Source organism: Balaenoptera musculus, chromosome 2, assembly GCF_009873245.2.
Source record: "Balaenoptera musculus isolate JJ_BM4_2016_0621 chromosome 2, mBalMus1.pri.v3, whole genome shotgun sequence".
Taxonomy (NCBI): Eukaryota; Metazoa; Chordata; class Mammalia; order Artiodactyla; family Balaenopteridae; genus Balaenoptera; species Balaenoptera musculus.
Genome location: NC_045786.1, coordinates 62,292,158 through 62,314,714, shown reverse-complemented (window position 1 = coordinate 62,314,714; position 22,557 = coordinate 62,292,158). Strand labels below are relative to the sequence as shown.

At 43.5% G+C, this 22,557-nt stretch overlaps 1 protein-coding gene across 2 annotated transcripts in view; it reads right to left on the bottom strand.

Annotated features, from left to right (window-relative positions):
• Positions 1-22,557, bottom strand: part of HEXA (hexosaminidase subunit alpha) — a 41,373-nt gene that overhangs the window by 13,925 nt on the left and 4,891 nt on the right. The window contains exons 1-2 of one of the 2 annotated variants that reach the window (XM_036843698.1): positions 5,630-5,645; positions 4,082-4,084 (exon numbers count right to left, since the gene is read on the bottom strand). The exons of the other annotated variant lie outside the window; for it this stretch is intronic. Of the exons in view, the coding sequence (XP_036699593.1) occupies positions 4,082-4,084; position 5,630 (4 nt within the window). The 5' untranslated portion in view covers positions 5,631-5,645. Of the gene's footprint in view, positions 1-4,081; positions 4,085-5,629; positions 5,646-22,557 lie in introns of those variants that run through there. 2 annotated transcript variants of the gene reach the window in all.

Sequence of the window (22,557 nt, the reverse complement as noted above, 5' to 3'; positions counted from 1 at the left end):
TTGCAAACGGTGTTACTGGCGGGTCACCAGATAGGAAGCTTATATGACTCCAGAATGTGAGGCAACTATGTCAGAGCAAACACACTGTTTAGGTCTAACAATTTTTCATAACAAGGTTTTCTTGTTGAAGGGAACAGTTTTATGTTCTGGTGCATATGCTTCTCATCTCATTGCAGACTGGCACTTGAAGTAGCACTGCTCTGGAAGACTCTAGATGAAAGCTTCAAACTTTGTAAAAGCTCAGGAGCTAAAGTGACCAGATGAAGCAGATGACAGGAGGATCGTCTATGCAAAGGAGGCCTGAGATGACCTAGTGGGCGCTCCAGCAAAGGCACGTGGCCACCAGCCCATCCCGCTTCCTTCCTTCCTCTTCCCAAACAGGTTCTCTGTCCAAGGCAGACTTCTTCCCAACAGTGGAAAGCCACCCAGTAGGAGACAACATACTATCTAATATAGTTCAACAGATCCCAGTCTACGCAGAAAACAAAAAAAAAAGCCAAAATCAAAACACTAATGTACTGTCTCTTCCCACCCTCCCACTGGTTCTTCTCCATGACCTTCAGGGTGGTTCTGATTGTACCGCTCCAAGCCTGAACCTCAGTGAACTCCCACTCTCTATTCTTTTTCTGAAGCCACATTCATCCCCACTGGCACCACAACATCCATAACTTCCTATGGAACTATAAAGTCAGGGGTAGGATGGTCAGGCAAAAAGCAGGGAGAGAGGATTCAGAACCAAATTGGAATCCCAAATGTTATCTAACTCTAAGCAGAAGGAACCCAGGAGCCTTGAACCATCTCAAGGAAGCCTGCTCAAATCTCCTGATCACTACACCACATGGCTGCACCTTGGCTTTCAGGCCGGCCAAGAAGCAAGCCAATCACGGGCCCTTTCCCACCATAATGAGCAAACATATTCTTTCCCCTGCCTGTAAATACCCTGTTGCCCCACACTAGTACCTGCTTAAACCCTGGAGGCAGAAGAGAATTTGAGGCTATTCTGGAACAGGCCAACTCACAACTCCATTCTAAACCCTGAAGACTCATCCCCACAACATAGAAGGACAACCAGACTTTCAGGGCAGAGAGCATGCTCAAAGCAGAATGTGCAGGGCCATCCCAAGCTCTCTAAGCAGACAGGCCATCTCTACAAATCCCAAAGACCAAGGAGGACTTCACTGAGAGGCAGGCGTGAAGAAAACTATAAAAGAATATCCTTCCTTAAACCACGGCCTCATCCCTTGTCTCCTTATCCCCACCTGACCCCACACATCGTGGAGCCCCAATATCATCGTGTGGAGAGCTCATGTGCACATCTACCCAGGCGGGCATGCAAAAGAGGACAAAAGTCCTGAGCTGTAGCCTTAATCCTCTGGACCTCAGTCTACCAAACTGAGGAGAAATCACAACTATTCATATGCAGCTGCCACGGTCACTGTCCTGATGACGAGAGAGGCTGCACAAACACCAGGTTTATCTGAACTTACTTAGAAGACAAGAAAACATCTAACTGCTGTTGTTATTATATTTTTGTTTTTCTAAAACACACCTATACTCCATTCTCTATATCCATGGTCTTTTAGTGGGGAAGGTCCCAGACTCCTTTGAAGATCTGACAAAAATGAAAGGATTTTTCCCCTAGAACAATGCCCTTAATTTAAGGGCTCATCCCTCCACCCCTGACCACCAACCTCATGGTGAAGAAGCCCCGTCCTAAGTGCTCTCAGTGACTCATGTGGGTTTGGGCTGATAAAGAAGACACAGAGTCATGGCTGCTGCTTTAACAAGCTATGAGGAGGAAGGACCAGGGGAGGCAGTGATGTGAGAGCTGGCAAAACAGGAGGGACACTGGGTCATTTAAAAGGATGTAAATAGAGACCATCATTGTGGTTTTCCGCCTCCAAGCTGCCACTCTGAAGAGAACAGGAAATAGGCAGGGGACAAGCCAGCCGCCTCTACAAACACCCACACACCCCACGCTGGGAAGAACTGAGGTGTGGGAAGCAGGGTCTGGCAAAGAGCCTGCTCACCAGCAATCGCACGGGAACACTCGCAATGAGCCCGGGCGGGACAGCAGGAAATTCTGAAGCCTCAAGTGCTCAGGAAGCAGCATGGAAAACAGAGCACTGAGCTGGGAGATCAGGAAGGGTTAGTTCTGGTTCTGGTCCTGCTGCTGCCAAGCAGAGCGAGCCTCGGGGCTCCCACTTCCTCCCCGGTGAACAATGGCAGGGTGGGACCAGGTCCCAGCCGCTCCTCCTCAGAGCCAGTACTTCGTGATGCCACAGACAGATCACATACTCCGGGGGCCCATTCTAGACCACTGCTCCCATCTCCGCAGCTCCCTCATCCCCCTGCTTTCATGGAAGCCTGCTCTTTTCTTTGGGTTCACTGAAAAGTTTGTATTTTTTTAAATTTAAGAAGTTAAAAAAATTCAAACAGCCCAGAAGTGTGCACAGCAAAAAGAAAAAAACAGGTTATCTTTGGCACCCCTCTTCTTCTCTGAAGAGATAACCACGGTTAGTCTTCTACCCTTGTGCCCCCTTTTTAGCACAATTTAGCCTTATTCATCACAGGTCAGCTCTGGATGTGGAACTCGAGAACAAGGGAACCCTAGACTCTTTTACTACCAAAATCCCGCTGTTGAACTTTGTCCAGATGCCAGTACTATGATCCTTCCACTTCCTTTCTGTTCTCAATCCTCTCCCATCCTCACTTCCTTCACTGCTGCCCTAGATGTGGTGACCCATCACCTCAAACACAATCTAGCCAATACTCTCAACAGCCTGTCCCTGTCTTCGGTTGCACACAGTGGGCAAACCCCTCAACCTGGATCAGTCTAACATCTGCCTTCTGTGCACCTAATCCTGGTCTCTCATCTTGGCTGGGCCCTTGATACCAATCGTGAAAATCTGCTTCTCCACCACTGCTTTTATCTATTCTCTGCAACAGCTATTTCAGACTGGTACCACTTTCTTCAAGTCCATAACTGGATCACAACCTCCTTTACTCTCAGCTGACAATCAGCAGACAATCATCCACCTCTACCTTCCCTGCTCCTCCCTGACAAAAATACCTGCAACACACACCTGGTCTTTACCTTCTCCTTTTCCTACCTTGGTGGAAGGGGCTTCCTTTCACCTGTGCTCTGCAACTCTCCTCAGGCTCCGCTTGTATAAGTTATCTCCCTTTCCCCCCAAATCTTCAAATTATTTCTTTTCGCTGATTCTCTCCCATCAGCATTAAAATATTTGCAAGATTTCCTAGTCTTGACTCTGGGTCATCTCAAACAGTCACTCTTTCTCTCTCCTTCCAGTTACAAAAGAAACTCTAGAGGAAATGTAGCCTGAGCAGTTCAGTGCTGAATTTCAAAGTCAGACAGATCTGGGTTCAAATCTGGGCTCTAACACTTCCTGGCTGTGGGACCCTGAGCAAGTTATTTTCCCTCTGAGCTGGAGGTTCCTCATCTGGTGATCATGACAGTACCTACCCCACTGGGCTGTTGAGAAGATTAAATGAGTTAATGCGTGTGAAGTGCTTAGCTCAGTGCCCAGCACACAAGAGGTGCTCATGGAGTTGGCCATCCTTAGTCCTCTCTTTGTAGCCACTTCCTGACCTCCTTTCTACTCCTCAGTCCACTATAATCTGGCTTCCTTCACCATCACTCCTTTGAAAATGCCTTCACCAAGGGCCTGTGGTTCTGCAACTAAATTCAAGGGATCCTTTTCAACAAATTCATTCATTCATTCAACAGTTATTTATTGAGCGCTTACTATGAGCCAGGCTATTCTGTGCTGGGGATACAACAGTGACCAAAACAGACAAAAATCCCTGCTGTACAGAGGCAGCATGCTACTAACACTTCCAGGACCTCTTGGCAGCATCAGACAGCAGACAGCCCTGACCTTCTTGAAACTAAACTCCCTCAGCTTAAGGGACACTGCTCTGTCTTGGTTTTCCTTCTAACTCCTTGAACATGCTTCCTCATTCTCCTTTTCCTTCACCCACCCCTACGTGCTGGTATCCCCAGGGTTCCGGACTTCTCTTTTTCTCCTCACTTTATACTCTCTCCGGACAATGTCACCCACTCCCACGGTAGACTCATGATTCTCAGATCTACCTTTCCATGCCAACTCTTCTGGAGCTCTAGAGTCATACAGTACCTCCACTCAAATGTCTCAAAAGCACTTCAAATCTTAAATACGGAATTGAACTAACTCTTCATTCCGCTTCCTGGCTGACCTTCTCTCTCAGTTTGATAACAGCACCATCTACTGATAACAGCACCATCTACTGATTTACCCAGACCAGAAACCTCCTCCTTCTCCCATCCTTCTGAGTAGAGCGCAAGTTTATTCACTCATACTTGTTGACTGCCTATGTGCCAAACCCTGTGCTAAGCACTGCGATTACAGCAGTTAAAAAGAAAGACCCAACTAAGTGTTTATAACTACAAAATCCTTCCTGGCTCTTGACATCACCACCATCTTCCCACCCCCATTGGGTCAATGCCTTAATTTAGCCTCTTGCGAGTTTTCACCTGGACTGCAAAAAAATCTCCCAGTTGCTCTCCCTGCCTCCATATAGATCTCATTTCAATCTCTTATCCTTTGTGATCTTTTAATATGAAAATCAGATTATGAAAATCTCTGCTCAAAATCCTATAATGGGGCTTCCCTGGTGGCGCAGTGGTTAAGAATCTGCCTGCCAATGCAGGGGACACAGGTTCAAGCCCTGGTCTGGGAAGATCCTACATGCCACGGAGCAACTAAGCCCATGAGGCACAACTACTGAGCCTGCGTGTCTAGAGCCTGTGCTCCGCAACAAGAGAAGCCACGACAATGAGAAGCCCGCGCACCGTGATAAAGAGTAGCCCCCACTCGCCACACCTAGAGAAAGCCCGTGCACAGAAACGAAAACCCAACACAGCCAAAAATAAATAAATAAATAAATAAATAAATAAATAAATAAATAAATAAATAAATTTATTTAAAAAAAAAAGTCTACAATGGTTCCCCACAGCTCTCAGGATAAAGTGCAGAATCCGCTGGATGACTATACGAACTCGAGCCTCATCTTTCTCTGCTCCTGTGGGGGAACTCTCACAGGAGCACGATGAACTCTTTACAGAACCCTGAAAATGCCACATTTTCTCCCTCTTTTTCTCTGCATTTATTGCTTCCTCCAGTTGAAACGAACTTTTCATTGCCTCCACATCTCACCTGATTAAGAAACAGCCCTGGTTTTCCTTTTCCAAAACTTTCTATCAGTCCCCCACCCTTTCCTAAGAGACCTTCCTATGTGATCATGAAGCAACGTATACATACATTTTTCATAACAGGTATCTTAATATAGGCTGCTTATTTGTCTGTCTCCTCACCAAGGCTGTGAGTTCCTCAACAGCAGGGACCAATCTCAGTGTCTTTGTATTCCCAGTGCCTGACACACGGTAGTCATTCAATAAATGTTTGCTGGAAAAAAAAAATGAATGACGCTAGAATTTTTTAAATGCATATTTAACGCTACATATGCATAATGACTGTGCTACACAATAATCAGGTATAAATGGCAAACAGTTAATGTAGAGATTACTTTTAAACACCCAAACCTCGTATTTCTGAAGTTCTGGGACTGGGGTGGGGAAGAGTAAAAAGACATCCAGACATCCAGAAAGAGCCTTTTCAGACACTGCTCTGAAGACTCCTAGGTCCACAAATTCGAAGATTCAGGTCTTTCTACTTCTCTGGAAGGGAGAACTCATTCCTGCAACAGGGTATCCAGAAGCCACGTCTTTACCTCAGTGCATAATAGCCTGTCCCTCGACCCACCCTGCTCCTCTGTGAATCAAAACATTTCCACCATATCAATGTGTTTAATTCACAGAATCTCAGCAGCATGAAGAAAACACCACTCGCTTTGGTTATAAAGTGGCATGTGGTTTGGCTTCTGGAGTGGAAACTAGGGAAGTCAACCCAGCCTTTGGCACATCCCACTCTTTCAGGTCTATCCTGCCCCGCAGTCCTTCTTTCAGGTCTATCCTGCCCCGCAGTCCTGGCACTCTCCTCACTGGGGCCAACGCTGGTTCTCCACGCCCACTTTGCCCCCACCCGCGGCCCCCCCCGCCCCCCCCGCCCCCCCCGCCCCCCCCTCCCCGCCGCTCCCAGCTTCATATGCATGGCCTCCAGGCTTCCTCTCCCTGTACTTGGCCTAATGAGAGCCCTTGGAATCATTCATTTCCCACTCATTCCAACCACGATACATGGAGCACTTACTGTGCATCAAGGTGCTGGGGCAGTTAAAAGGAAAAACAAGCCGTGGTCCCTGCCCTTGAGGAGCTCACAGTCTAGTGGGAGAGACGAATATAAACAACAATTACAAAACAGTGTGATAAAGGCTACGGTAGATATTATAGCTGCCTCTTTCCAGAGGCAGAGAGGGAGGCTTAACCTTGGAAGGGGACCTACGAGCAGGACCTTGAACCTCGAGTTGGTGTTTGCCAGCTACCAAGAGGGGAAAAGGTATGCCAAGCCTGGGAAGCAGCTGATACACAAAAGCATTGGTGTGTCTAGGGGAAGAGGCAAGACCACCCCTGCCAGACTTCTTCTCCCGGTAGAGTGGGAGTCTGAGAATCCAACTGCCCTGAGCCTGGAGCCCCTCCATAGTGCTGCTGGATTCAGTCTGGACCATGGTGCCTCCTTCCACAACTCCTAAGATTCTTCACCCTCCAGAGACTACTAATACCTACTCAGAAACATTGATACAATCCATCTAGCCCACAGGTGAATCCTGAATATTCTTCCTTCTGTCTTCTTTTATAAAAGTTGTAGTTAAAAATTTTCTTTTCTCCTCTACTTTTAAAACTTAATCTGGGGGACTTCCCTGGTGGCACAGCGGTTAAGAATCTGCCTGCCAATGCAGGGAACACGGGTTCGAGCCCTGGTCTGGGAAGATCCCACAAGCTGCGGAGCAACTAAGCCCGTGCGCCACAACTACTGAGCCTGCGCTCTAGAGCCGACATGCCACAACTACTGAAGCCCGCGTGCCTAGAGCCCATGCTCCGCAACAAGAGAAGCTGCGACAATGAGGAGCCCGTGCACCGCAACGAAGAGTAGCCCCAGCTCGCCGCAACTAGAGAAAGCCCGCGCGTAGCAATGAAGACCCAAGGCAGCCAAAAAATAGATAAATTAATTAATTAAAAAAAATAACCTTAATCTGTCCTCCTCCACCCCCTCCCCCACTCGAAGGAGAACATCCCCCTATAATTCTAGGTCCTAAGAGATAACTTTGGTTAACACTTCACCCACTTTCGAGTGTTTGTAACTATGCAGATTTATTTATTTTTAAAACAAAAATGAGATCCTAATAAATATTAGTTTGTAACTTTTGTCCACTTACCAAAATGATCTGCAGATCTTTTAATGTCAGTATATACAGATCTACATCATTATTTGTAAGTGTTGAATAGAATTCCATTTTGGAGATATACTTTCACTTTTTTTTTTCCTTTGCCCGCACCGTGCGGCTTGTGGGATCTCAGTTCCCCGACCAGGGGCCACGGCAGTGAAAGCCCAGAATCCTAACCACTAGGCCACCAGGGTACTCCCAGATATACTTTAATTTTAAAAAGTTGGTACTTCCCTGGTGGTGCAGTGGTTAAAAATCTGCTTGCCAATGCAGGGGACCCGGGTTCGATCCTTGGTCTGGGAAGATCCCACATGCCACGAAGCAACAAAGCCCATGTGCCACAACTACTGAGCCTGCGCTCTAGAGCCCGGGAGCCACAACTACTGAAGCCCACATGCCCTACAGCCTGCGTGCCACAACTACTGAGACCATGCGCTGCTACTGCTGGAGCCCACGTGCCTAGAGCCTGTGCTCCGCAACAAGAGAAGCCACCACAATGAAAGCCCGCGCACTGCAAGGAAGAGTAGCCCCCCCTCGCCGCAACTAGAGAAAGCCCGTGTGCAGCAACGAAGACCCAATGCAGCCAAAAATAAAAATAAATAAATAAATTTATTTTTTAAAAAAAGGTGAAACTCCTAACTTCTCTCCTCTTTGTGGACATTTGGGAATGCTTCTAAATTTTCAATATTATAAACAATGCTCTAGTAAATATTCATATATATATTCTTTGTTAAAGCAGTTGTGAGAGATTTTGGTAGGAAAATTACTAGAGGTGGAAATGCTAGGCCAAAAATGTTAAAGTTTTTAGTTTTGATGCTGCCAATTACTCTTCCAAATTACTGTACTGGTTTATCTGAGCCAAAATATATGGGCCCATCTTTTCGTCCTTCCAAAACTAGACTATGTCACTTCTTTTTCATCTGTGCCAGCCTGATTGATAAATACAGCATTGTTTTAATTTGAATTTCTTTAATAATGATTGAATTTGAGCATTGCTTTGTATTTACTGATCATATTCTTTGCACTTTTTTTTCCAACAAAAACATTTTTTTAATTGAAGTACAGTTGATTTACGATGTGCTAATTTCTGCTGTACATCAAAATGACTCAGTTATACACATATTTATACTTTCTTTTTTTTACATTCTTTCCCATTATGGTTTATCCCAAGAGATTGGATATAGTTCCCTGTGCTATACAGTAGGACCTTGTTTATCCATTCCATATGTAATATCCAAACATATGTAATAGTTTGCGTCTACCAATCCCAAACTCCCAGTCCATCCCTCTCTCCAACCACCCCACTCGGCAACCACAAGTCTGTTCTCTATGTCTATGAGTCTGTTTCTGTTTTGTAGATAAGTTCATTTGTCTTCGCACTTTTTTTAAAGGTAATTTTCTTTTATTGATTTGCGGAGCTCTTTCTAGATTTTAACCTTGTCTTTTAAGGTTGCAAATATTTGCCTCATTTTGTCCTTTAACCTATGGGTTCTTTTGCTTTAATTTGTATGTAGTCAAATCTGTTAGTCTTCTCCTTTATGGTTTCCTTTATTGGCTTGCTTAGAAAGACCTCCTCTACCCTGGGACTACGTGAATCATTCCTTTGATTCCTTCTAATAGTTTTACGGCATATCCTTAGATCTTTAATACACCTGGAATTTACTTTTGTGCTTGACATGAGGTAAAGATTTAAAATTTTTCCAAATGGATAACCAGTCATCCCTACATATTTATTGACTAATACATCTTTTCACTTTTGATTGGAAATGCTTCGTCATATAGTAAATTCTCACGTATATATATACACATACATACACATACATACGTGAACTTTTGCTTGCCTCTGGAACTTGTTTCCTTGGCGTGGTCTTATAGTCATGGAAGTCTACTGTGTCATACTGCTATCATCCTTTGTCACTCTGCCCAATACATAAACACCTCTGCTCATTTCTGGGCCCACACTCCCATCTCTCTAAGGGTTGTTTCCTCTTCCCCACCAAGCCACCTGTACTACACATCACCCATCCCTGCCAACCCTCTGGAGCCTTACTCCATGGTTATTCGATTACCAACACCCACAGCCTTTCCTACTTCCTCCTTAACTGAAGCCTGGCTCTCCCCAGGGTACTGCTGCCCCTACCACTTGCTCTGAGAGGCAGCTCCTCCTCACATTCTGGGGCTGAGCTATGGGGCTGCTTCCAGGCCATCCACCCTCTACCATCGAGTGCAGCAACAACAACAACAACAACCTCTCTTCTGTGGCTCATGACGTTCAGCTGTAAAAGCTTGAGCCTCTCCTTGTCATGACACTCTGCAACTTCCTGTCACTTCTTTATTTACCCAAGGCTTTGGATTCCGGTCTCTAGTCTTTCTCTCCATCCAGAGGCTAGCTATCATCCTAGGTGACTTTAGGACTCGGAAATGTCCCAACTCATTCTCTCAAGCTTCAGTACCATATAGCTAACTGTCTGCTAGAAAACAGACACCTCACACTCAACAGGTCCAAAATCAAACTGACTTTTAATCATTCCTATCCGCCTCTAAAGCTCTTAATCAATCTGTCTCTCTCTCTTTTCACTCCTTCCCTCCTTCCCTTGCTCTCCTACTGTTTTCCCTATCCTTGTGAATGGCAGCTGAACACATTCAAATTACTAAATCACAAATCTAGAGCCATGCTCACACCCCCCTCTCCATCATAACCCCCACCTTCAAGCATTCCACTTCCTAAATATTTTTCTTTTTAAAAATTTTTAAATTTTATATTGGAGTATAGTTGATTTACAATGTTGTGTTAGTTTCAGGTGTACAACAAAGTGATTCAGTTATACATATACATGTATCTATTCTTTTTCAGATTCTTTTCCTTTATAGGTTATTACAGAGTATCAAATAGAGTTCCCTGTGCTATATAGCAGGTCCATGTTGATTATCAATTTTATATATAGTAGTGTGTATATGTTAATCCCAACCTCCTAATTTATCCCTCCCCCCACCTTTCCCCTTTGGTAACCATAAGTTTGTTTTCTATGTCTGTGAGTCTGTTTCTGTTTTATAAATAAATTCATTTGTATCATTTCTTAAGATTCCACATATAAGTGATATCATATATGATATTTGTCTTTCTCTGTCTGATTTACTTCACTTAGGATGATAATCTCTAGGTCTATCCATGTTGCTGCAAATGGCATTATTTCATTCTTTTTTGTGCCTGAGTAATATTCCATTGTGTATATATACCACATCTTCTTTATCCATTTGTCTGTCAATGGACATCCACTTGCTAAGTTTTTCTTCAATCTTTCCAGTTTTCTTTGTCCGTACAGCCGTCAACCCCCTTCAGCCACTCTTACCTCTTATCTAGACCACTGTAAGAGCCTTTTAACTGGGTTTCCTGCCTCTAGTCCCATTCCCCACCAATCCCCAATGCAGCCAGAGTTTTGTCACATCACTTATGCTGTTTAATGGCTTTTATTGGCCTTCCTTGACCTTAGGATAAAGTTCATGTTCTTTATCAGGGCTCACCAGGCCATTTCATGACCTTGCATCTACCACCGCCACTAGCTTCAGAACTTGCTGATCCACCATACAGCTGCGTGCTTCACACTGACCACACTGACCTTGAGTTTCTTGAATATCTCATGGAAGCTTCTTTCCTAAAGGCCTTTCCTACATGCATTTCTTTCTGTGTGGATTACTAACTCCACCTCCATTAACTCCTTTCAGATCTCACTGTACAGCTCTTACTGGAAGTCTTCTCAAAATGTACCCCCTGCACGCACACACGTCAGGTGTTCCCAAAGCACCTGTACCTAAGTTATCAGCAAAAATCACACTTTAACATATGTCTGTATTTCCACTTCCAGAAATTGTAAATTCTTTTAAGTCTTTTAAAAAATTAATTTAAAAAATTTTATACAACTTTTTTTTTTTTTAAAGATTTATTGATTGATTGATTGCTATGTTGGGTCTTCGTTTCTGCGCTAGGGCTTTCTCTAGTTGCGGCAAGTGGGGGCCACTCTTCATCGCGGTGCGCGGGCCTCTCACCATCGTGGCCTCCCTTGTTGTGGAGCACAGGCTCCAGACGCACAGGCTCAGTAGTTGTGGCTCACGGGCCCAGTTGCTCCGCAGCATGTGGGATCTTCCCAGACCAGGGCTCGAACCCGCGTCTCCTGCATTAGCAGGCAGACTCTCAACCACTGCGCCACCAGGGAAGCCCTATACAACTTTTAAAGGTTACTTTCCATTTAAGGTTATTACAAAATAATAATGTAACTTGGCTACATTCCCTGTGTTGTACAATATACCCTTGAGCCTATCTTACACCCAACAGTTTGTACCTCCCACCCTCCAACCCCTATACTGCCCCTCACCCTTCCCCACTGCTAATCACTAGTTTGTTCTCTATATCTGTGAGTCTGCTTCTTTTTTGTTGTATTCACTAGTTCGGTGTATTTTTTAGATTCTGCATATAAGTGATATCATAACAGTACTTGTCTTTCTCTGTTCGACTTACTTCACTTAGCATAATGCCCTCCAAGTCCATCTATGTTGCTACAAATCACAAAATTTCATTCTTTTGTATGGCTGAGTAGTATTCCACTGTGTGAGTGTGTGTGTGTGTACACACACACACACACCCCATCTTCTTTAGCCATTCATCTGTTGATGGACACTTAGGTTGCCTTCATATCTTGGCAATTGCAAATGATGCCGCTATGAACACTGGGTTGCATGTATCTTTTCTAATTAGTGTTTTTGTTTTTTTCAGATGTATACCCAGGAGTGGAACTGCTGGGTCATATGGTAGCTCTATTTTTAGTTTTTTGAGAAACCTCCACACTGTTTTCCACAGTGGCTGCACCAATTTACATTCCCACCAACAGTGTAGAAGGGTTCCCTTTTCTCCACATCCTCGCCAACATTTGTTATTTGTGTTCTTTTTGATGATAGCCATCCTGACAGGTGTGAGGTAATACTTTATTATGGTTTTGATTTGCATTTCCCTGATGACTAGCAATACTGAGCATCTTTTCACGTGTCTGTTGGCTATCTGCATTTCCTCTTTGGAAAAATGTCTATTCATTTCTTCTGCCCATTTTTTAATTGGGTTGTTTTTTGATGTTGGGTTGTATGAGCTGTTTACATATGTTGGATATTAATCCCTTATCAGTCATTATCATTTGCAAATATTTTCTCCCATTCAATAGTATCCAGTGTTACATTTAGGTCTTTAATTCCTTTCTGAGTTTATTTTTGTGTATGGTGTTAGAGAATGTTGTAATTTCATTCTTTTACATGGAGCTGTCCAGTTTTCCCAGCACCACTTATTGAAAAGACTGTCTTTTCTCCACTGTATATTCTTGCCTCCTCTGTCATAGATTAATTGACCATAAGTGCGCCTGTTTATTTCTGGGCTCTCTATCCTGTTCCATTGAAATATGTGTTTGTTTTTGTACCAGTACCATACTGTTTTGATTACTGTAGCTTTCTGGTATGAGACTGTAAATTCTTTAAGGACAGGGACAGCTCATTAATATTCCTTGGACCAGTGCTACTGACAAATTATTGTTGCTTAATAAAAACTGCTTGTACTAAGGATAAATGGAAGGGAGGAAGCCAGCTAGAAATACTACTGGAATCTGAAAACAATGGGCCAGGGATCAAAATATTTACAGTTTGAGTGCTAATGATTAAAGCAATTAGATGTCAGAAGTTACTGATCAGGGCTTAATCCTACCAGAGGCCAGTAGTTTTCCAAATCGCTAATTGGTATAACGTTTGGTAAAGGTATTTATGAGTAGACTGCCCTAAAATTGCACAGCGAAAAGAGCAAAAACTTGGTAGACAAAGAGACCAGACTGGAATTTCTGCTCCACCACTACTAGCTGTGTAACCCTGGACGTGTTACTTAACCTCTTTGAGTCTCAGTTCTGAAAGATGAGTATAACACCAATCTCACAGAGCTGTTATGAAGATTAGATGGCATAACATACAGCAAGTGCCAGATACTCAATAAATGCTAGTTTCCTTCCGTTTTCTACTTCCCTTTTCTTTTTCTTTTTTAAAAATAAATCTATTTATTTATTTATTTTTTAGCTGTGTTGGGTCTTCATTGCTGCGTGCGGGCTTTCTCTAGTTGTGGCAAGTGGGGGCTACTCTTTGTTGCAGTGTGCGGGCTTCTCATTGCGGTGGCTTCTCTTGTTGCGGAGCACGGGCTCTAGGCACGCGGGTTTCAGTAGATGTGACTTGTGGACTAGAGCACAGGCTCAGTAGTTGTGGCACGTGGATTTAGTTGCTCTGTGGCATGTGGGATCTTCCCGGACCAGGGCTCGAACCCGTGTCCCCTGCATTGGCAGGCGGATTCTTAACCACCGCGCCACCAGGGAAGTCCTACTTCCCTTTTCTTAAAAAGTCACTTTTGCCACTTGGCTGGAGGAGCCCAGGGGCAGGGTGCCTTGTGGGATAACCACACCATAAAAGCAGCTTCCCTGAGGGCTTTTCATGAGCTTCTTACAGAAGCCTGAGGGCTCCACTACTGTGTGGTGCCACCCTGTATGGCAAACAGGCTGACACTCCAACATATAAAAGGGACATGGGCTTGGAACTCTGAATCTTCCTCAAACTAGGATTGTGGCCCTAGTCAAAAGACCAAAGCCACAAATATGGGTTCCTAGTTACTACTTACTACCAGGACAAGGTTGAATAGGACAGCAGTTAAGCTTTTCATCCAGGACACAGTGTACCTGGTGAGCCATCTCCCTTACTCCCAACCCAAAGCTTTACAAAGGAAAGGGAGGCTACTTACTGACACCCGAGCTGACAAGCACCCAAACTTCCTGCATCTGAGCATACACTTCCAGAGGAGAGAGCTCCACACCAGACCCAAGCCGCAGCCAACCTCAAGATGTGGACACAGCGATAGCACCCCACTGCTGGCTAGAGATCAGGGTTGAGTGCACGGCCAGAGAGCTTAAGCAATAACAGCAGCTTAAAACGGATGCAGGGGAAATAAAAGAGAAGTTCCTGACCCAGTAATAGGTCTTATTCACTACAACCAGGGATAGAGAAGAAAAGCAAACCCATTTCTCTATTACAACAGATTACAGAACCATAAGCCTGGAGGCAGATCATAGAAAATCCTTCACATATACACCCCTTACCTCTACAGACCCAACCTCCTCTTTTTCCCAGAGCACAGAATGCCTCATTCCAGATCTATGCTCTGAACTCCTATCATGGTGTGTTGAGAAGGTCAGCGACTGCAGTGGCTAATCACCCAATCCTTGCAGAGCTGGATGGCGAGTGACATTCTTTAGGTAACAATTATACAGCTGACCTTGTGTCCAGTGGCCCCACAAAGGTGGGAGAAAGCTTCTCATCCAGTTGGTTAAACCTCTTGGTGATGCACATTGACTCTAATCTTGTCACTTGTTTCTAGGGCCAGCCTAAGAAATTTTGGAAAATGCAGAAACATAAGAGCAACCTCTGTCATTTCTGAAAGAAGTATTGGTTGGGCAGCAAAACTCTTTTCCTTCTGTATAACTGTTACCTGAAGAATGTCACTCACCATCCAGCTCTACAAGAATTGGGTGATTAGCCAATGCAGTTGCTGACCTTCAACACACCCTGACAGGAGTTCAGAGCAGAGATCAGGAATGAGGCACTCTGGGCTCTGGGAAAACTGGCAGAACAGGCCTTCAGATAGTTAGATATTTTCAGGAGAAAATTTTATTAATCTAATTTCTTGCATCTTTCCATACTTAGAAAAGCACTAAAATCATTAAGATATCTGTTCCTCGTGACCAACAGCAACCTTCTACCGAGATGTGTGCTTGATTGCATGTACCCCTTTCTCCAAAATCACATATATGCTTGCTGACCTACCCGGGTACCTCTTTGGAGGAGTTCCTCAGACCTATTAGAGAGGCTGCCTCCTGGGCTGCAGTCCTCAGTAAGTCCCCAAATAAAACTGAAACTCACAGCTCTCACGTTGTGCATTTTTATTTCAGTTGATAAATCATTAGGAAAAGGACTGAGGTTTATGCCTTCAACAGGCTAAGAAAACGACAACATGCCCCAGAAAGACTGAGTAGCTATAAGGAAAAACAAAAAACAAAATCCTACACCTGCTGTTAAAAACAAAAACAAATCAAAAAAGAAGGTATCAACTGGAAAAAAACCTCCAATGCCCTGCTTCACTCTTCTGTGTGGAGGTGAGGAAGTGGAGTGGAAGGAGATGGGAGGAAGGGCAGCTCTGTGGCTTAGACATTTTATTTGTATTTTGTTTCATTTTTAAAATCACCAAGTTCTTCCTTCTGCTGTGTATCCTCCTCCAAAGTTTGTAAAAACACTCATCATTATCTCCTTGTTATCCTCAGAAATGCTTGGAATGTAGGCACATAAAAAAAAAAAAAGCAGGGCTTCCCTGGTGGCGCAGTGGTTGAGAATCTGCCTGCCAATGCAGGGAACGCGGGTTCGAGCCCTGGTCTGGGAAGATCCCACATGCCGCGGAGCAACTCGGCCCGTGAGCCACAATTACTGAGCCTGCGCGTCTGGAGCCTGTGCTCCGCAACAAGAGAGGCCACAATAGTGAGAGGCCCGCGCACCGCGATGCAGAGTGGCCCCCGCACCGCGATGAAGAGTGGCCCCCGCACCGCGATGAAGAGTGGCCCCCGCTTGCCACAACTAGAGAAAGCCCTTGCACAGAAACGAAGACCCAACACAGCCATACATACATACATACATAAATAAAAAGAATGTAAGCAGACCAGAATAGCATTAAAAAAAAAAATTTAAAAAAAAGCAGCAGTAGGTGCTTGCAAGTTAGGCGATTTGCCAAGGGCACATAGTTAAAGAAGTGATTAATAAACATTCTCTGGCTGACTCCTGAATAAATCATGTTTCAGATCCTGAGTCCTCTACTGAGATAGGTCTTCAAGCAGGGTGAGGGGGAAGCAACGATAGCTCAAGGAAATAAGACTGGAATTTTTCATAAACCAGGCCCAGACTACCCACACACATCTTGACCAAGCTGAGCTTCTTGGGTTCAGCAGTGAGAAGAGAGGCTGGTTGAGGACCGCAGGCCAAGATAATCTAGGCCCAGGAATTCAAAATGGAACACAATTATTTTGCCCCTCACTAAAAACGATGCTCCTGCAACCTATTCTTCCCCAATCACTGTATTTTTCCTCCTTATGTATCCCTCCGTCCTCCGCATACCCCTTCACAAGAAAAATAATTCTACTACAAAACTCTCTTCCTGCATTGTATTCTTCCTCTTTGCTTTTAAGACAATATATGTAAGTCTTCTGCAGGACTATGCCTTGTCCTTGTCATGGGAAAGGTTAAAGTGTACACAGCCACTAGTCCAATTAGAGTGGAGAAAACTAATCAGCATTACTCTTCTCCCCAGCCAGGCTGCCCCTTATCAGTTTTCTTCCTACACTCTCTAGATGCATTTCCAATGCATCTCCAATTTTGTGATGGGTTAAGGGCAGCTTGAGTTAGGACCACAGCATAATGTGATCCTCCTTTCCGTGGAATCACATGCTAATATTCCAAATCTGAAACTTGAAAGGAAAGACAATCAATTCTAAATGAAACCTGCAAATCATCTCCTTTTTGATGATCTTAGAAATAAACAAAAACCATGACGCATTTTTACAAACTTTTATACAAAGAAGCCCTTTCAAGTTAATTTTAATATATCCAACAAATAATTAAGTATCTACTATGTTCCGGGCGTAAGTATAGAAGGAATGGCCAAAGGAGGCATTTTAGGAGATTCAGATTATAATGAATTATGCTACTTATTAACTTGGTCACTTAATATCTGAGGATGAGCAAATCAAATATTGATAAGGGCTGCAGAAGGATACAGATACTCATACAATAATCTTCTTTCCATTCTAGAATAAAAGCGCTGGGGAAGGGTGGTGGGAATTATTTTGTTCAGGGACAATGGCATCCTAAGTAACTCATAGGGATGTGCGTGTGAACATCAGAACAGGATTGGAACTTTATAATAACCATTAAGGACTATGGATTCAATCAACTAGTTTCAGGAAAAGCAAAGAAGAATGCAGTCATATGACATAATCAGATTTAGTCACTTTACCTGGGCTTTATCAACTCCATCAAGCACCCCAAAAAGTATATGGAGCAACATTAGTTGGGTGCAATCCCAAATAAGCAGATCTTTGATTTGCAAACACGATGTGGCTTAATAATCAAAACAGAGAACTAGGCTTATTCAAATATCTAAAATAATTCCATTTAACAGGTTTAACAACATGCAACACACACACTCCAGTTGGCAGAAACACCTGTCAACTACAAAATAGGTAGCAAATACTAAACACTTCCACAAATCATTTACAATTAATGACTACAGCTAACCCTTGGAGGAAAATTCAGAATAAAGTTGAACCTCAACACTAGACTTGTTCTTTAGAAAATGTAAGTATGAACTTCACTGAATTCCAGGATCAGATCAAAACCAGAAGTTGTGCTGGATTAAGAAAGACACTGGCCCATGGGACTTCCCTGGTGGCGCACTGGTTAAGAATCCGCCTGCCAATGCAGAGGACACGGCTTCGAGCCTTGGTCCGGGAAGATCCCACATGTCGCGGAGCAACTAAGCCCATGCACCACAACTACAGTGCCTGCACTCTAGAGCCTGTGAGCCACAACTACTGAGCCCATGTGCCACAACTACTGAACCCCACGTGCCTACAGCCCGTGCTCTGCAACAAGAGAAGCCACTGCAATGAGAAGCCCACACACCACAATGAAAAGTAGCCCCTGCTCGCTGCAACTAGAGAAAGCCCGCATGCCACAATGAAGACCCAATGCAGCCAAAAATAAAAAAAAATTAAAAAAAAAAAAAAAAGAAAGACACTGGCCCATGGGACTTCCCTGGTGGCACAGTGGTTAAGAATCCACCTGCCAATTTAGGGGACACGGGTTCGAGCCCTGGTCTGGGAAGATCCCACATGCTGTGGAGCAACTAGGCCCATGCGCCACAACTACTGAGCCTGAGCTCTAGAGCCCACGAGCCACAACTACTGAGCCCACGCGCCACAACTACTGAAGTCCACGTGCCTAGAGCCCATGCTCCACAACAAGAGAAGCCACTGCAATGAGAAGCCCACGCACCACAACAAAGAGTAGCCCCTGCTCACAGCAACTAGAGAAAGCCCATGTGCAGCAACAAAGACCCAACACAGCCAAAAAATAAATAAAACAAAAAAAAAAAAAAAGGCACTGGAGGAGAGATTGGTTCAACATGGCAGAGTAGAAGGACGTGCACTCACTCCCTCTTGCGAGAGCACCAGAATCACAACTAACTGCTGAACAATCATCAACAGGATGACACTGGAACTCACCAAAAAAGATACCCCACATCCAAAGACAAAGGAGAAGCCACAATGAGATGGTAGGAGGGGCACAATCACAATAAAATCAAATCCCGTAACTGCTGGGTAGATGACTCACAAACTGGAGAACACTTATACCACAGAAGTCCATCCACTGGAGTGAAGGTTCTGAGCCCCACGTCAGCCTGCCCAATCTGTGGGTCTGGCAACGGGAGGAGGAATTCCTAGAGAATCAGACTTTGAAGGCTAGCAGGACTTGACTGCAGGACTTCAACAGGTCTGGAGGAAATAGAGACTCCACTCTTGGAGGGCACACACAAAGTAGTGTGCACATCAGGACCCAGGGGAAGGAGCAGTGACCCCATAGGAGACTGAACCAGACCTACCTGCTAGTGTTGGAGGGTCTCCTGCAGAGGCAGGGGGTGGCTGTGGCTCACCATGGGGACAAGGACACTGGCAGCAGAAGTTCTGGGAAGTACTCCTTGGTGTGAGCCCTCCCAGAGTCCGCCATTAGCCCCACCAAAGAGCTGGGCAGGCTCCAGTGTTGGGTTGCCTCAGGCCAAACAACCAACAGGGAGGGAACCCAGCCCCACCCATCAGCAGACAAGCAGATTAAAGTTTTACTGAGCTCTACCCACCACCAGTCCCTCCCATCAGGAAGCTTGCACAAGCCTCTTAGATAGCCTCATCCACCAGAGGGCAGACAGCAAAAGCAGGAAGAAGTACAATTCTGAAGCCTGTGGAAGGAAAACCACATTCACAGAAAGATAGACAAAATGAAAAGGCAGAGGACTTTGTACCAGATGAAAGAACAAGATAAAACACCAGAAAACAACTAAATGAAGTGCAGATAGGCAACCTTCCAGAAAAAGAATTCAGAATAATGATAGTGAAGATGATCCAGGACCTCAGAAAAAGAATGGAGGCAAAGATCGAGAAGATGCAAGAAATGTTTAACAAAGACCTAGAAGAATTAAAGAACAAACAAACAGAGATGAGCAATACAATAACTGAAATGAAAAATACACTAGAAGGAATCAGTAGCAGAATAAGTGAGGCACAAGAACGGATAAGTGACCTGGAAAACAGAATGGTGGAATTCACTGCCGTGGAACAGAATAAAGAAAAAAGAATGAAAAGAAATGAAGACAGCCTAAGAGACCTCTGGGACAACATTAAACGCAACAACATTCGCATTATAGAGGTCCCAGAAGGAGAAGAGAGAGAGAAAGGACCGGAGAAAATATTTGAACAGATTACAGTCAAAAACTTCCCTAACATGGGAAAGGAAATAGCCACCCAAGTCCAGGAAGTGCAGAGTCCCAGACAGGATAAACCCAAGGAGAAACACGCCGAGACACATAGTAATCAAATTGACAAAAATTAAAGGCAAAGAAAAATTATTGAAAGCAACAAGGGAAAAACGACAAATAACATACAAAGGAACTACCATAAGGTTAACAGGTGATTTCTCAGCAGAAACTCTACAAGCCAGAAGGGAGTGGCATGATATATTTAAAGTGATGAAAGGGAAGAACCTACAACCAAGATTACTCTACCCGGCAAGGATCCCATTCACATTCGATGGAGAAATCAAAAGCCTTACAGACAAGCAAAAGCTAAGAGAATTCAGCACCACCAAACCAGCTCTACAACAAATGCTAAAGGAACTTCTCTAAGTGGGAAACACAAGAAAAGAAAAGGACCTACAAAAACAAACCCAAAACACTTAAGAAAATGGTAATAGGAACATACATATTGATAATTACCTTAAACGTGAATGGATTAAATGCTCCAACCAAAAGACACAAGCTTGCTGAATGGATACAAAAACAAGACCCATATATATGCTGTCTACAAGAGACCCACTTCAGACCTAGGGATACATACAGACTGAAAGTGAGGGGATGGAAAAAGATATTCCATGCAAATGGAAATCAAAAGAAAGCTGGAGTAGCAATACTCATATCAGATAAAATAGACTTTAAAATAAAGAATGTTACAAGAGACAAGGAAGGACACTACATAATGACCAAGGGATCAATCCAAGAAGAAGATATAACAATTATAAATATATATGCACCCAACATAGGAGCACCTCAATACATAAGGCAACTGCTAACAGCTATAAAAGAGGTAATCGACAGTAACACAATAATAGTGGGGGACTTTAACACCTCACTTACACCAATGGACAGATCATCCAAATAAAATTATTAAGGAAACACAAGCTTTAAATGACACAATAGACCAGATAGATTTAATTGATATTTATAGGACATTCCATCCAAAAACAGCAGATTACACTTTCTTCTCAAGTGCACATGGAACATTCTCCAGGATAGATCACATCTTGGTTCACAAATCAATCCTCAGTAAATTTAAGAAAATTGAAATCATATCAAGCATCTTTTCTGACCACAACGCTATCAGATAAGAAATCAATTACAGGGGAAAAAACGTAAAAAACACAAACACATGGAGGCTAAAGAATACGTTACTAAATAACCAAGACATCACTGAAGAAATCAAAGAGGAAATCAAAAAATACCTCGAGACAAATGACAGTGAAAACACGACGATCCAAAACCTATGGGATGCAGCAAAAGCAGTTCTAAGAGGCAAGTTTATAGCTATACAAGCCTACCTCAAGAAACAAGAAAAATCTCAAATAAACAATCTAACCTTACACCTAAAGGAACTAGAGAAAGAAAAACAAAGAAAACCCAAAGGTAGCAGAAGGAAAGAAATCATAAAGATCGGAGCAGAAATAAATGAAATAGAAACAAAGAAAACAATAGCAAAGATCAATAAAACTACAAGCTGGTTCTTTGAGAAGATAAACAAAATTGATAAACCATTAGCCAGACTCCTCAAGAGGGAGAGGACTCAAATCAATAAAATGAAAAATGAAAAAGGAGAAATTACAATGGACACCGCAGAAATACAAAGCATCCTAAGGGACTACTACAAGCAACTCTATGCCAATAAAATGGACAACCTGTTAGAAATGGACAAATTCTTAGAAAGGTATAACCTTCTAAAACTGAACCAGGAAGAAATAGAAAATATGAACAGACCAATCACAAGTAATGAAATTGAAACTGGGATTAAAAATCTTCCAACAAAGAAAAGTCCAGGACAAGATGGCTTCACAGGTGAATTCGATCAAACATTTAGAGAAGTGCTAACACCCATCCTTCTCAAACTCTTCCAAAAAATTGCAGAGGAAGGAACACTCCCAAACTCATTCTATGAGGCCACCATCACCCTGATACCAAAACCAGACAAAGATACTACAAAAAAAGAAAATTACAGACCAATAACACTGATGAATATAGATGTAGAAATCCTCAACAAAGTACTAGCAAACAGAATCCAACAACACACTAAAAGGATCATACACCATGATCAAATGGTATTTATCCCAGGGATGCAAGGATTCTTCAATATACGCAAATCAATCAATGTGATACACCATATTAACAAATTGAAGAATAAAAACCATATGATCATCTCAATAGATGCAGAAAAAGCTTTTGACAAAATTCAACACCCATTTATGATAAAAACTTTTCAGAAAGTGGGCATAGAGGCAACCTACCTCAACATAATAAAGGCCATATACGACAAACCCACAGCAAACATCATTCTCAATGGTGAAAAACTGAAAGCATTTCCTCAAAGATCAGGAACAAGACAAGGATGTCCACGCTCGCCACTATTATTCAACATAGTTTTGGAAGCCCTAGCCATGGCAATCAGAGAAGAAATAGAA